The sequence below is a fragment of the Helicoverpa armigera genome, chromosome 27 (genome assembly GCF_030705265.1).
Source record: "Helicoverpa armigera isolate CAAS_96S chromosome 27, ASM3070526v1, whole genome shotgun sequence".
Taxonomy (NCBI): Eukaryota; Metazoa; Arthropoda; class Insecta; order Lepidoptera; family Noctuidae; genus Helicoverpa; species Helicoverpa armigera.
The window spans coordinates 3,795,656-3,810,734 of record NC_087146.1 but is presented as its reverse complement, the minus strand read 5'-3'; the positions used below and the strand labels follow the sequence as shown (position 1 = coordinate 3,810,734).

The 15,079-nt window shown below is 35.4% G+C and overlaps 1 protein-coding gene and 1 long non-coding RNA gene across 2 annotated transcripts in view; both read left to right on the top strand.

The window, feature by feature from the left end:
- LOC110384615 (cyclin-T) overlaps positions 1–5,639 on the top strand; it is a 30,067-nt gene extending 24,428 nt beyond the window's left edge. Inside the window, exon 9 of the mRNA XM_064042034.1 lies at positions 580–5,639. Within this exon, the coding sequence (XP_063898104.1) occupies positions 580–615 (36 nt within the window). The 3' untranslated portion in view covers positions 616–5,639. The remainder of the gene's footprint in view (positions 1–579) is intronic.
- A 5,474-nt stretch (positions 5,640–11,113) lies between these two features.
- On the top strand, positions 11,114–12,328 carry LOC135118957 (uncharacterized). The gene is made up of 3 exons (XR_010277883.1): positions 11,114–11,267; positions 11,595–11,649; positions 12,242–12,328. It is a non-coding gene; the product is annotated as an uncharacterized LOC135118957 (long non-coding RNA).
- The last annotated feature ends 2,751 nt before the right edge of the window (positions 12,329–15,079 follow it).

The window sequence follows — 15,079 nt, the reverse complement described above, 5'->3', positions numbered from 1 at the left end:
CAAACATTTTTCACCATTGCGCAATTAATGCACTTTTGCGCAACAATCGTTTACTGTTCCGCATTGTTGCGCAAACGATTTTCAGTTTATTTCTTTATAGTGCGATAAAATTAGTTGAAAACCATTCGATGTTTAAATGTAACAGCTAAATGATAGCTTGCGCGCAGCTGTGTATATCGTGACTCCTGGGGCTCAGGACTTTTTCAACAAAGAAATTGTGTACAATTTCTTTATTTAAAAAGTTCATTCTGGGTTGCAAACGCACATTATTCGCTGGGAACCCTCGCTTTTTTAAAAACCCTGGTGGCGGGAGGCACATAACAATTCGGTTTATTAAATGAAATTTAAATCAAAATTCATTTAAAAACCCGAGATGTAAATGTGTAAATAGAGCACGCAGCGGTGGGATTTTTTCTCTCTATATCATTTTCCTTTCTTAGCTTTTTTTTTGTACAACCAATTTTAAAGTTATTTTAAGTTAATATATTAATACAGTCCCATCGCTGTGCGTAGCCCTTGCAGCCTCATTGGGAAACGACGACACACGGCTGTGCGCTCAAATCGTCGTACGGTTTGCAGGTCGTCGAACAATCGCTGGGGAACGGTCACAAGTGACGTCTCAACCCCGCCAGCGCTGCGTGTGTCGACGTTCCTCAAGAAAACAACTATCGGACCTCAGTAGTGTAGTGTAACTACAGTTTAAAACCTTTTTTTCACTGTTTAACTGATTTTTTTTCTCTTCTTTTGTTTTTTGAGCGCGCGATTTTGGCTCGATTTTGGTTAAAATTCGAATGTGTGACATGTTACCACAGTATAAACTTGTACTACAGTTGTGAAGCTAACTTCTAGCGTTCGTAAAATTGACACTTATTCACGCATGTACATCGACGAGATTTTAATCGGCGCTACCAGTGCTTGTCAGTACTGAGTGTCGTGCATCGAGCATATGCGTGTGTGAGTGATATCATTACGAACGTTAGAACGTAGCTTCACAACCGTTTACAATATTTAAACTGTGGTGTAACAGTCACTGGTCACTTGTAAATTAAAAAAAATAAAAGCACTTTGTAAATAAATTGCGTGTGTTTAACAGACTGATTGATTTTCTTTGGAGCCAAAATTGTGTTGCTAGATAAAAAAAATGGCGGGTTTTAGGTGCGGGGTTGCTAGCTGTACTAATAAAACGGCATCTGACGCCGATACCCACCCTGCAGGGATGATTGGGCTTGAAATATTAATTATTTCAGTGTCGTATTTAACCGGTAATCTTTTTTCTTTTTGAAGTAGTGATTTTGTACAAAATAATGACAGGTATCGTTAAAATGGGAGGGATTTTTCTTTAATTTTTTCGTTTTTTATTTCTTTTAACATAAAAATGCTGTTGAACATAAAATACTTGAAATTATTATCAGCGTAATACGACACTGATTTAACAGTTTTCGACATTAAACCGACAGCCAACCGGTGGTTACACAAATAAAAAAAATATGTAAATGAAAAATAAAACTGACAAAAAACAGTAACTTTCCGGTTGACTGTCGTAAGTGACTGTTGTTTGTAAAATGGTGAGATTTTTTTTAAAGATAATTTTATATGTAAGTGTATATTTTGTAGGTATTAGGGCCTGTCTAGATTTTTATAGTATTTTTCCTATTTCTGGCTGGCCCAAGACTAATCGTACGATGGGGAAGCAGTCACATCGGCGGATTTGAAAATGGAACTTACCAGAGACATCACCTGTCATCATCGATGACGTATCCTGTCACCTGTCAATGTCACTGCTTCCCTCATTGTTGAAGTGTCGATAAATTATTATATTATAGATATCGATGCTCTACGATACAAAAGCTTACATTATGTAAATGACGATTCTTATGAATAATTCTGATTAGGTGTTAAAAATTAAAAAAAATACAAAACAAAAATATTATGACGTAGCGTTGAGTGATTGGACGAATGAATTGCAAAATATTAATTAAAAATTAAAGCAAAAACGATGTATAGGTATCGAAAAGTTAGTTTAAGGTTTCGTTAGTTAGACAATTGTGAATTTTTAAAATAGTATCATTTAGGGTTGTTGCACACTGGCGATTAGTCGCTGCGACTTTTTCGTGCGACTTAGGTAATTTTCGATATGGATGGTAATACTGTAAATTCAACGAATAGTTTTTAAGTTTGTGTTGTCTTGCATTTAGTGTGAAATATAAGGAGAAATACATTTTGTACAAGAAATATTCAAATTAGTATCATGTTCTTATTGGTCCCCTTTCCCCTTTGGCTGTCTTATAAAATATTATAAAGTGTTATATAAAGCTTAATACATGCTTTAAATATTATTATAGGGCAAAATAATGTGAATTCGCTGTGTATAATTTTCATGGTATTGAAAGAAACTTAGTTTTTCTACCGCCACTTATCTTATAAGGTAAATGTAAAAAAAATATATGACTAAAAAGTGTATTAGTTACAAATGCCATTTGGAATATCCTATTTTCTATTATAACTCTACATATCGTTTGTATGTATAAAAAAAATGTTATATGTATTTCCTTTTTTCATAAAGTCTGGGCGACAAAAAATTCGCGCGAAAAAGTCGCGTGAAACGTCAACAGCCCGACTTTTTTTTAAATTAATTTTTATTTAGTTAGACTTTAGCGATTTGTTAAAAGAAAGTAATAAAATAAACTTGTTAATTTCTTTCCTAAGGCTAGGTATTATTGTAAGTGTACATAATTTTGTGTAATTTCAATTTATTGTAGTTGAAATTCTCTAGCCTTCGCACCTATTTCGTTTTGAAACTGAATACAGTTTCCGAACGTAACCGCCAGTACGAACAAAGACCGTGTTTAGATTGCGTGGCCTCTGATTGGTTGATTTTGGTCACCTATAAAGAGTCAGTTATCTGATAGTTAATGCTATCTGTCAGATAAAGGCTGCTTATAATGTCTGCTATCCGAGACCTGTGAAACAATAAAGTTTATCTGTCAGATAGATGGCTGATAGGCTATTAGAGACTACCAGTAACTGGTAAAAGTGGCCAATAGTGTCGCTAAATTCAATGGTGGCTTGCAACTAAATTCCGAGTCCTTTCATACCTTCTTTTTTTTAACGACGTCAAAAATCATCAAATGACCCCTCCCGCTGTGGGTTAGCAGCGGTGAGGGAGTGTCAGACTCTTACTGACTAAAAACCGTCGTGTTCCGTCGTAGGCCTTTTATGTACTAGGGCCGCGGTATCTCTTTCGAACAACCCGCAGCCTCGGCAGAGCCCTTTCATACCTTAAAATGGTATCTGCGCAGCGACTTGCGCATGGTACCGAGCCGACATTATGTTTGGCGTGTATCGCATCTTAACGTTTTGTACTCAAGTGCCTTGCACGGTTGGGTCGCTGGGTTTTGTCGTCTCGTGTGGACTTACCTTTATGTTGAGTCCACGCAGATTTTGGTTAGACAGACAAGTTTGTAGATAGGGTTCATTTTTAAATATGGGTTATAAAAAATGCAGTTATAATCTGTAACATAATAATTGAGGTTATTTTATCTGTAATTGTAAAAATGGTAGTCCAAAAATCGCCGAACAGTTGCGCCACAGTCGTCCCACTATCTAAACACGTTCAAATTTAGTCAATGTATTTATGAAAAAAAAAAAGTAATTTTGTATTATAAATATAATAATATGAAAACAATATTAAGCAAAGAATCGGCCAGGTTTCTTAATAATGCGAAAAATGTGATATAATAAACGTTTCGATTCAGGTAAATAATGGTTGTAAACTTATATATTGTTGTATTGTCTATACGTAAGTTGATTTTATAACTATATGGTTTTTAGTCCAGTTTTTAATATGGGATTCACAATTTCAAATGCAGAACTGTAACAGATTATAAACAAAAAAAAAAGAATATAACAATAAAAGAAAAAAAATAACAGCATATTTTTGTACCAATAAGCGAGCATTGGACGCTTTAAAATTCTCTTTTATTTTGAATTTTATAAAATACACTTATTACTAGACCAAACTTAAATAAAGTGCAAAAAATACACGTACACTAACTTAATATCACTCTCACTCAATATAAATTTTTAAAGAAAAAATATTTCCGTATATATAAAAAAAAACTGGACTAAAAACTACATTAACCCAATTCTTACCCGAAAAATTGTCGTAGAATAAAGCTTTCTACGGATAATTAATGTCTGTAGCTTTTTGTAAAGTTTGCCTGAAAATAGTATCTGAAAATGACTGAAGATAATATCATGTTCATAAAGTAATATGCATATAGATCTCAGTCAGGCAGGTACTAATATAAATTTTAATTCTTTCCAAGTGTATCTTGGACACCAGTGACTGTGTAAATGTGAAGGAAAACATCTTGAGGAAATTTTGACTCTGAAATCGCCAATCCGCTTTGAGCAAGCGTGGTGATTAACGCTCATTCCTTCTCTGTATGAGAATAGACCTGTGCCCTGCAATGGGCTAATAAAAAGGCAAGAAAATGATATAGGAACCAGAAATAATGTATTGTTGTTTACATAGCAGACTTTGTATGTTCATATTTAAATGTTAAAAGGAGGGAAATACAAATACCCTATGATAATATGGGTATTGGAAATAAAATTATGTAATAGTATGCAATTTCTCAACTTATGCTGCAGGTGTAATCACCTAACAAACCCTAGTGTCAGAGTATTCTAAAATTCGCCTGACGGCCTCTGACGTGGAATTGTAACAACGGACTGCTACTGAGTAGCATTCGGGGGACGCCGGCGACACGTGCCCTCCTAGGGATTATCAGTTCTCAATCTAAATAGGATATTTTGATAGAGAAAAGGTGAATTTTACAAAAGCTACAGACCCCAAGCTTACATTATAATGTTTATATAAATATATACTTGGCAATACTCAATGGTTTGCGTAAAAAGAAATGTTTTAAACTGCTGCTCGTGTAGACAATTTATAATAATCAGCCGGAGATTTTGGGTGGACTCGTAAAGGGAATGTATCAAGTTATCTAACCTTCCTATATTAAAAGCGATGTTTGTTTGTATGTTACTCCTTAACGGTGAAACTACTGCACTAATTTGGATGCAACTTTGTTTGGAGATAGATGTTATCCGCACGCTTTAACTAGGCAGTTCTTCACGCGAGTGGAACCGCGGAAAACAGTCTAAAAAGTATATTTTTAAACACTGAAAAAGTTTTCAAAATGTGACTTTAATTTGTATATGCCATTATTGAATAACAAATATGTAGATACAAAAATGCCGCTTCAAATATTATCCATACAATTGAACGGTGGATTTCAATAACCAATCTCTATCCGCTGATTTCTTACCGGAGATAGGATTTTGACGTAACTCGTATGGGGCTTATGACAAAATACTATCTTCAGTAAGAAAATAGGTTAGGTTATTGAAATCGCAGTTAATGCACAATGTTTGGCTTAAAGGTCTTGCAAAAGAATTGTAATAAAATGCTCACGCAACTTTGTGACGCTGGTTAAAAAACGGCGAAATATTACTTATATGAAGGTTGTATCAGGATATTGTCAAGAAATGTATTGTAAATGTGATAAAAACAATGTTTTCTGATTATGCGCGAATGCTATTTAAACGAAATAAAAAATTTCGCGTTGAAAGTATTTTGTTTCTCTCCTTTTGAAGACCCCTTTTTTACCGACTTTCCGAAATGGAGGTTCTCAATTCAGTTGTTTGTTTTATTTTCTTAATTCAAAATAATAATATAGCCTCTCTATATTGTCGTACAAAATTACAATATAATTTTCTTGTATGACAAATATTGAGAAATAGGTTCTTCAAAAATATATGAGTTCACCCAAAGTCAATATAGATATTTTAATAAAAATATATATTATTATAACATTTAAGCAAACTTAAGGCTTTTCCAAATATTAAAACCTATTATCCAAAAAAAAAAAACAAACATATTTATGAAACAATAAAATTAAAATAATGGGATAGGATTCGCCTCCTAGTTTTTAGTTTTGAAAAATACTAGACGGTTAAATTTTCCTGCACTTTTTCAGTATTTTTATAGTGAAATTGTAAATACATAGCTGAGAAATAATTCACTTACCACAAAAAAAAAAAAAACATTTTTTGGTCTGGTAACAAAAACAAAGTTCTAAATAGATATATATTTCGTAATATTTTTTTCCTATATAAAATTAATCTTAAAAGTTGCAGGAAATATTTAGTATTTTTAGTTTACTGTAACGAATTATTGGCTGGTTTTTTTTCACATGAGCGAATCTTTTGTCTGTCCTTATAGATCTTTTAATCTCTTATTTTAACATAATATTAAAGTTAAAAACTGAAACATGAGCTTTCTGCAGTTGAGTTCTATAAAACCGTTTACCTACCAGGCTTAAAAACGGGAGGAAAACTAACATTTATAATCCTGCCCGGTTATACCTACAATATTTCCCGCGGTTTCACCCGGAACTACAGCCCGTACCGAGATAAAATATAGCCTATGTTACTTGGGAAGAGTGTAGCTTACCAACAGCGAAAGAATTTTTAAAATCGGTTCGGTAGTTTTGGGTTTAGGATACAAAAAAATGTCTGACACCAGTCTAAGCAAGGGGTGTTGGGTTGCCCGGGTAACTGGGTTGAGAGGGTCAGATAGGCAGTCGCTTCTTGTAAAGCACTTATACTCAGCTGAATCCGGTTAGACTGGAAGCCGACCCCAACATAGTCGGGAAAAAAAGGCTCGGAGGATGATGATACAAAAAAATGTTTCCTCTTTATTGTCTTAATATATTATTGTCTATTGTAAAAGAGTTGTCCAGCCAATTCAAGCTTGTGTGAAAACCTTTACAAATCAGTTAATTAGATCCTTTTCATTAACATTTCTCTTAGAAAATCTTTTTAATCGCTTTTCTTTGTTTATTTCTTCGCACCCTTATTTAGGTTAAGATATTTCTGAAATTGATTGACTACTTACGTTTTAAGGTGATTTTCATATAAATGGGTATCTTATACTATCTATCCTGTACTGATAAACAACATACAAAACTTGATTGTTCCTTTTTTCCAATTACTTATATAGGTAATTCGCTGTTCACGCACCTCATGTTACCTATTTTTTTCCTAAAGGTAGGTACAGACACCAACCTCTATTTTTTTTCAATAGATTTTCAACCTTATCTCAATAGTGGTAGCTTAACGTTCGATTGGTAAAATTTGACAGATATAGGAAGGTTGACCTACGTCTGTACTTTTCTAGGGAGACATACATAATTATATCTAAAAACAAAAGAGTCGGCTACAAAATGATAAGGATTTAGCTAAATCGCACTATATGCTAAGCCGGTCGATACAATCTGATTTTATTCTATACTAGCCGTTGTCCCGCGTTTTCACTCGCGTCCCGTGGGATAAAATATAGCCTATGTTACTCGCAAATAATATAGCTTTCTAATGGTGAAAGAATATTTAAAATCGGTCCAATAGTTTATTCATTACAACCAAACAAACGTTTTCCTCTTTATAATATTAGTATATATTTGCTATTTCAACGAAAAAGCTGTTTTAAAGTCGCCACGACACTTCTCTTGCAAAGAAAGTTGGCAACACCATATTCGCCATTTTGTTTTATTGCCAGCTGTAGGCGCTATACAAACCGCAAACGATTTGAAGGTGTTTTTAATAGTCTTCATATTTTAAACACTCGCTCCCTTTCTTTTAGATTATTTATTGAATGACTAGTTTTCACTAAGTTATTGTAGTAGGTACAAATCACGTCAATATCGTGTTTTAAAAAAATATGATTAGGTCATTGAATTCGGTATTTTTTTGAATTGGCAATAACACACTATGAAAAAGCTACTCGCAATAATAAATTGTAAATTCTACATATAATTCTGGAGGATAACTAGTGGGATTAATTATTATATTTTAATTAGAAAACATTAAAAAACTTGTGCATTGCATTTTAAATCTTAGGATAAAGTTTTAATGTTGGTCACCCGACCTTTTTTTCATCTAATTGTCTGTTAAAAACTACAGACTAAAGTCCGAGTTTACCAACAATATAAAAGTCCGTTTTTTCTTAAAACAACTGTTAACTTTTGGAAGCGAAAATTCATAGTACACAGTTCTTTTAAGAAAACTGACGTTTACATTGTCTATGTTCTCGGGTCTAACGAGTTTTTATTTAAACCTATTATTATTGATGTTTAGTTTTTTTCCAAAGATGTATGCTCTGGATTATTTTTTTAGAAAACTTCGGGAGGAGTGCTGCCAATAATGTTGTATATATAGTTTTTAATGGAAAATAAAAGCATTCTTTCTGTACTATGTATTTTTATTGTCAATACTTTTACACCTATGGTTAACCTTTTTTTTTGTCAGGGGGTAAAATCCTCATGGACTGTTCTCCACCTGGGGTAGGTGGAGGGGTGTGCCGGACTCTTACCGGCTAAAAACCCTACCTGGTGTTGCCTCCAATTACCTGTTGTCGAGGGCACGGGTATCGCCAAATCATTCTTCCGCACCCCCGACAGGTATTAACCTATGGTTAACCTACCTACACATGAAGGAGGGAGGGAGAGGAGGGTACTTAGGAATCCTCTGTCCAGAAGAAAACGAAAACAAAACTTTTGATAAACATTTATTTTATTTAATTAATTAGTACCGTGTTTAAAGTAAATATTTAAATTGACGATATTTTTAAATTGACGACATTTGTTTGAAATTCAGTATTGGGAGGCAGACTGACAGGCACTTTTCTGTGGCGGATAAGACGCCATGCTGATTTTATCGTTTCACCCTTTTACAAGTTGGCGGAAACATTAGTAAAATGTGGGACTCCCGAAGACATAAGGTTTCGGCCTCTGATATCCGTAGTTATAGTATCTCGGTTGGTTCCTAGGCTGAGGGCGACGATATGGTCTACTAGGCCCTCTAGGTCTATTCGGTCTACTGGGTCTGTTCGGTCTACTTGGTCTGCTCGGTCTACGGATAGTCCTCTGTCTATTGGGCCTCCACGATGGTTGAGAACCTTGGGAACGCTGCCTCTCATAAAATTGTTTCATAGCTCCTGCTGTCAGCATAGGAGGCGGATAGGGATTTTGGATTTCTGAAAAATAAAGAATTTTAATTAGCATGTACATAAATAATTGGGGTCTTGATAAGTAGGTTGGCTCTTAGTTAAGAGCTGCTTGACGTGGTCAGTTCATGGATGGGAGGGCTTTAAGCAAGGGTACAGGATATTATGGCTTTGTTATTCAGAAAACACGTAAAGCTGGAACTCAGAAGCTTGGAAGATTGAAGATGATGTCCTCCTGGCCGATTGTCAACCGCGGTGGTTATTCTCATATGTAGAGAGCAGCCAGCTGCGCAGGCTATGTCCTGCAATATGAACACATATTTGCACATATGCAGGTGCACTCACTATACCTTCACCCTCATAGTCCGATGGGGTGGAAATCGGACAGGCCCGGAGAGGTCAAGCGCAGGACCGATATTAACTTGGAAGACTACCTAGCGCCTGGATTGGGCAGGTCAAATAGGCAGTCCATCCACAGAAAAACACTGGTAACTAATCAGATTTAACTGAACTCAACATTCATAAAGACTTAAAGGTACATACCTCCTTCTCTAGGTGGCCTGTGAACATACTCCTGGAACGACATTTCGTTTCCATTCCAAGTATGATACCTGGGTTCCGCAGTCACCAAATACAGCAAAGCACAAGAAACGAACAGTATTTTCATGTTTATGACGTCACTGAACATATGCGTAGGCGCTTGGTAGGTAACAAGTCAACAGCCAAAGTTGTGTGATGACAAAGTTGTGCATGCAACTTTATATAGGTATCTACTGATTGAACATTAGGAATTGTTATTCCTGAAATAAATTATACAATGGTTGATAGAAATTGGAAATAGATAAGGATGTTGAATAATAGGTGTTGTGATCCTATTTAAGTATCATTGTTATGTAATTTTAAACAATAGGTATAATTTTATTGTAAGCTGGGATGATGTTCTAATTTTGTGTAGCCTTTTCCCTATAATTATTTGGTAGACTTCCAATGTACATTACATCCCTATCTAATCGTAGGTAGGTATGCAGCTGAGTATAAGGGTAGTGTTTATAAAAATGTGATAAAGGGTCGATTTTGTAACCATCAATTAACTTCAAGACAATTGATAATAATTAGTAGGTAATTAGAATTAAGTCTAGGTTGTAGGTAAGTTTTCTGTGGAATACCTAAGTAGCGGTTTTGCATAGGCCCTTAACCTTTTGAACGCCAATGTCGGCTATAGCCGACATGAGCAAGCGTGCCCTGTGAGCCAACGACGGCTATACTCGACAAAAAACAGGTCGCAGAAAAATACAAAATAAACCTATTAAATCATTACTTTTATGTATTTTTTAGTAGATATTTAATTAAGCCCGAAAATGGCTTGGCGTACAGGGCATAGGAATACCGATATGGCGTGGCGGTGAAAAGGTTAAATAAAGTTGCTCAAAATAACTTCATCTCAGTAGTTTTACTAGGAGCGACTGCTTATCTGACCAGCTCCTCAACCCAGTTGAGGCAATCCGGTATCTCTTAACGAGACTAGTTCTCCAACTTATTGACATCTGACTGTAAAGATGCTGGAAGCCGAACCCAACATAGTTGGGAAAAAGGCTCGGAGGATGACGATCATGACTGGAAAGATGCTCATATATGATGGATGATTTCCACCCTCTCTGTTACCGATGTCGACTTTTTCATCAAGGTGCGAAGGTGGTAAGAAGTAGGACCCTCTTGCGGCTAAATCTGCGAGAAACAGCTAATAATTTTATGCAGCCGTAGTTAGTTAACTAGGGGTCATAATGGCAAGATTGAGAAGTTACTGATAATTATTGACCTTAGAGATAGAGTTTGGTACAGGGCTGAACTTGGTACCGAACCTACAAACCTGATTAAATGTTATCCAAGTACCTACTTCCACAGTCGTAAGGAACTTTACATTTAAGAAGTATTAAAAAGAAGAATCATTCCCATCTTAGGGGACTTTTATCTACAGAAAAATCTGTGACAAATTAAGCGTAATAGACATCTGAATACATCTCTGTTAAAAAACAATTGCTAAATATACCTAATACATAACATTTTATGAAGTAAAAAATTGTAATCAGTACAAATTGTTTTGTTGAAGTGAACGACCACAGTAATCGTCCAAACATGAAATTAATATGTTTTCTTCTAATTGTGATTCTGGCTATTTCCTACTGTGTAGCTATGGGTATGTATTTCTTCTTATTTACACTTATTAGTATCTTATCGGTTCGACGACAATTCTTTGTAAATTAGTTTATTAGAAGTTATCCCATTTTCCAGTGGTTAGTAATAAAATTAGAAACTTGATCACGGTTTACTATAAGTACTTCCTTTTAATTGTCGATGAAAAAAAAATGCCATTATAATTAAGGTACACGTTAGCTCTGACAAAACTATTTTGAGTATGCTCAACTTTGTGAGACAATTACTTAATTTGGTCTAAATAAGGTAATATACCAAACCTACCTATATACCAAATTGTGATTAACAACATTCCATTAATCATTTTCAGAGCCAAGATGTCTGCAGCCCACGGACCCAGGAATTTGTTATGGACATGTGCCTAAGTATGTACCTACGTCGAATTAATACATCATCTGCCTAGCCTTTTCTCAACAATGTTGGGGTCGGCTTTCAGTCTAATTGGATGCAGCTGAGCAGGTACTAGTGTGCCACATAGAGCGACTGCTTATTTGATCTCTTGTACCTACCCAGTTACTAGCCTAGACACCTACTTTCATTTAATTATCATCACCATCCTTTTAGTCGTCCCACTGCTGTGCTGGGCTGCGGCCTCCTCGCACACGGAGAAGGATTAAGCGTTAATCACGACGCTTGCTCAATGCGGGTTGCTGATCTCAAACTCTATAGTCCACGTTTCAACGAGATGTTTTCCTTTACCTTTAATCAGTCATTGGTTGTCTAAGATATACTTACTAGAGTCAGCAAACGCGTGACCCACCAGGGCCAAGGCGTGCCAGGGCTGCGGGATTGTTCGAAACAGTCGCCGAGGCCCGGTACATAAAAGTCCTAAGAAGGAACATGACGGGTTTAGTCAGTAAGAGTCTGACACTCCCTCACGCTGCTAATCCACTGCGGGAGGGATCATTTGATGATTTCCCACTAAAAAAGGATATACCTACTTATTAACATTTTCAGGTATGCCTACAACAACGAGGCTGAAAGATGCGAACCGTTTGTCTATGGCGGTTGTATGGGAAATGACAATCGTTTTGATACCTTAGAAGCTTGTCAAGCGGCCTGCTAGAATATATAGAAGAATAGAATAGACAGAAGACAACTTTTCTTTGTTACCTCGTAGCATAGGTATACATAGGTACATAGACAAATAAAAATGAATTAAAATTTTCATTTTAAAAACTTGTATTTTCATTTAATAAGTGTATAAGAAAAATAATCTAAGTATTTCAGGAACAAACCCATAGAAAATCACACAATTAGGTATACAAAAAAATAATTGAATATTACTTAATACATCAGAGATTAACTGTTATTATTTAAGTGAATTATAAAAGAATAAAAAGGTCCGTCCGTCACCATGTTTTTTATGCTAAAAGCTAGTAGATTTTCTGTTATTCAGTATCACTCATTCTACGCTATCACGGATCATAAGATACAGCCTGGTAACAGACGGACGAACGGATAGCGAAGTCTTAGTAACAGGGTCAAGTTTTACCCTTTAGGTCCCTGTTACTAAGACTAAAAGTATTTACCCTTTAGGACCCGTACCCTAAAAAATTGAAGTATTTTTGCGTACTCTATTAGTGTTACCCTAGTTAAACTCTAGTTACCGGTGCTACTTTGTATTATTTTACCAGGATGTGGAGTTGGTCCCTCTTGGTCGCGGGTAAATCCGCGGGAAACAGCTAGCAATTTTATAAAAAGCCGTAGCTAAATTTTTAATTAGGGAGCATAAATGTAACCGAGAAGCTAATGTATACCTACTATTGTCCTCCGAGATGAAGTTACAGGGCCGAACTTCATAAACGGCCATTGCAAAAATATTATAGGTAGGTACGTATGTTGTTTTGCATACTTAAGATATGAATTTAACATTACTTGTATGGGGCTTAATATATAAAAGAGAAAACATTTTTTTTGTTTGTTTGTAAAGGCTCCGAAAATACTGAATCGATTTAAAAAAAACTTTAACATTTTGGAGGCTATCCTATCCTCGAGTAACATATTTTTATATCGCTACAGGCAGTAGCCACGAGATGCGAGTGAAATAGCGGGAAAACTACAAATAAGAAATAAATGTAGACATCGAAATACAGCTCTGATAAAAAAGCAATTATTATTGCTCAATTAAATACATGATTTTTTTTCTAAATTTTAATCCGTTTTTTAAGCAAACAGTTAGAAGACGTTGACGACAAAAATAATAACTACATAGTAGAAACATGAAGTTCATTTATTCTCTTTTAATTGTGATTCTGGCTATTAATTATATTTCCTTCTGCGAAGCCAGGGGTATGTATATCTCTGCCGGGGCTGCGGGTTGTTCGAAAGAGGTACCGCGGCCCTAGCACATAAGGCCTACGACGGAACACGACGGCTTTTAGTCAGTAAGAGTCTGACACTCCCTCACCGCTGCTAACCCACAGCGGGAGGGGTCATTTGATGATTTTTACGTCGTTAAAAAGGGGTATGTATATCTATACTTCTCTATATACGGTGTCTCAATAAGAGTGCATTTTTAATTTTTTTAATAAAAAAAGGGATTAATTGATAGAGTGGTGATATTTTTATTGTATTGTAAAGAAGACATGTTCCGATTAGGTATGGAATTAAATATCCGCCAAATAATCGCCACTGCTCCAATGACAAACCAATATTTATAGTTCTATATTCGAAGGAAGAAAGTGAGGAAAATAAACTACTGAAAAGATTCTGCCAACTTACTATGGATGTGATTTCGTAGTTTCAGTAAAAAAATAAAATGTATTTAAAAGTAAAATGTATAGCATTATTTAAAATTTTAAATATATTGTACAATTTATTATTAACTTTATTATTTTCAGAACCAAGATGTCTGTTACCCGTGGACGAAGGATTATGTTTAGCACTCATGTATAGGTATTTACATATTTACAATACATATAATAAACTATTCTAGTGAAACAAAAAAAACAGTATAAATAAAATGAAAAGCAAAAAAACTCCCAAAAACACTGAAAAGCAAAAAAAAACTATTCTTAGGTGCATCGGCCTAGAAGTCAGTGTCTAATGGATGTAACTAAGTTTATTTCGCCACCGACTTCTAGGCCGATGCACCTAAGAATAGTTTTTTTTTGCTTTTCAGTGTTTTTGGGAGTCGGTTTTATTTTTTTGTAAAAAGTATTTTATTTTTAGCTTTTCAGTGACAAGCATAGTTGTCACTATCCGCATAAGTGTAAAGTTCTTATCAATACGAACAATATAAGCCCAAACACAAGGTAGTTTACATATTCAATTGTCGAGTTCCCTCGACCTTCTCTGGTCTCCATCATCAGGTCAGCTTCAAACCTTCACTGTTGCAAAGGTCTTGTCAATACGAACAAAATAAGCCCAAACACGAGGTAGTTTACACATTCATTGTTAAAGTTCCCTCAACCTTCTCTGGACTTCATCATCAGGTCAGCTTCAAACCTTCACCACTGCATAGTGTTATCAGACATACGCCTTAGTGTCAAGCTTTTACCCTACGTATGCCTACAATTTTCGAAAGTTGCCCTCGATTTCTCAGGGTTTCCATCATCAGATCCTGACCTGGTGACTATGGGACCACCTGGGAGGTAAACCCTATTAAACAAAAAAAAAATTTGCAAATCGGTCCAGGCGTCTCCGAGTAATCGGTGAACATACATAAAAAATAAAAAAAAAAAAAAAAGATCCCGACGAATTGAGAACCTCCTCCTTTTTGGGAAGTCGGTTAAAAATGCGTCAATAAATTCGTCCCCATCGCTGTCAACTGGGAGCGTGCCCAAGAGGCTG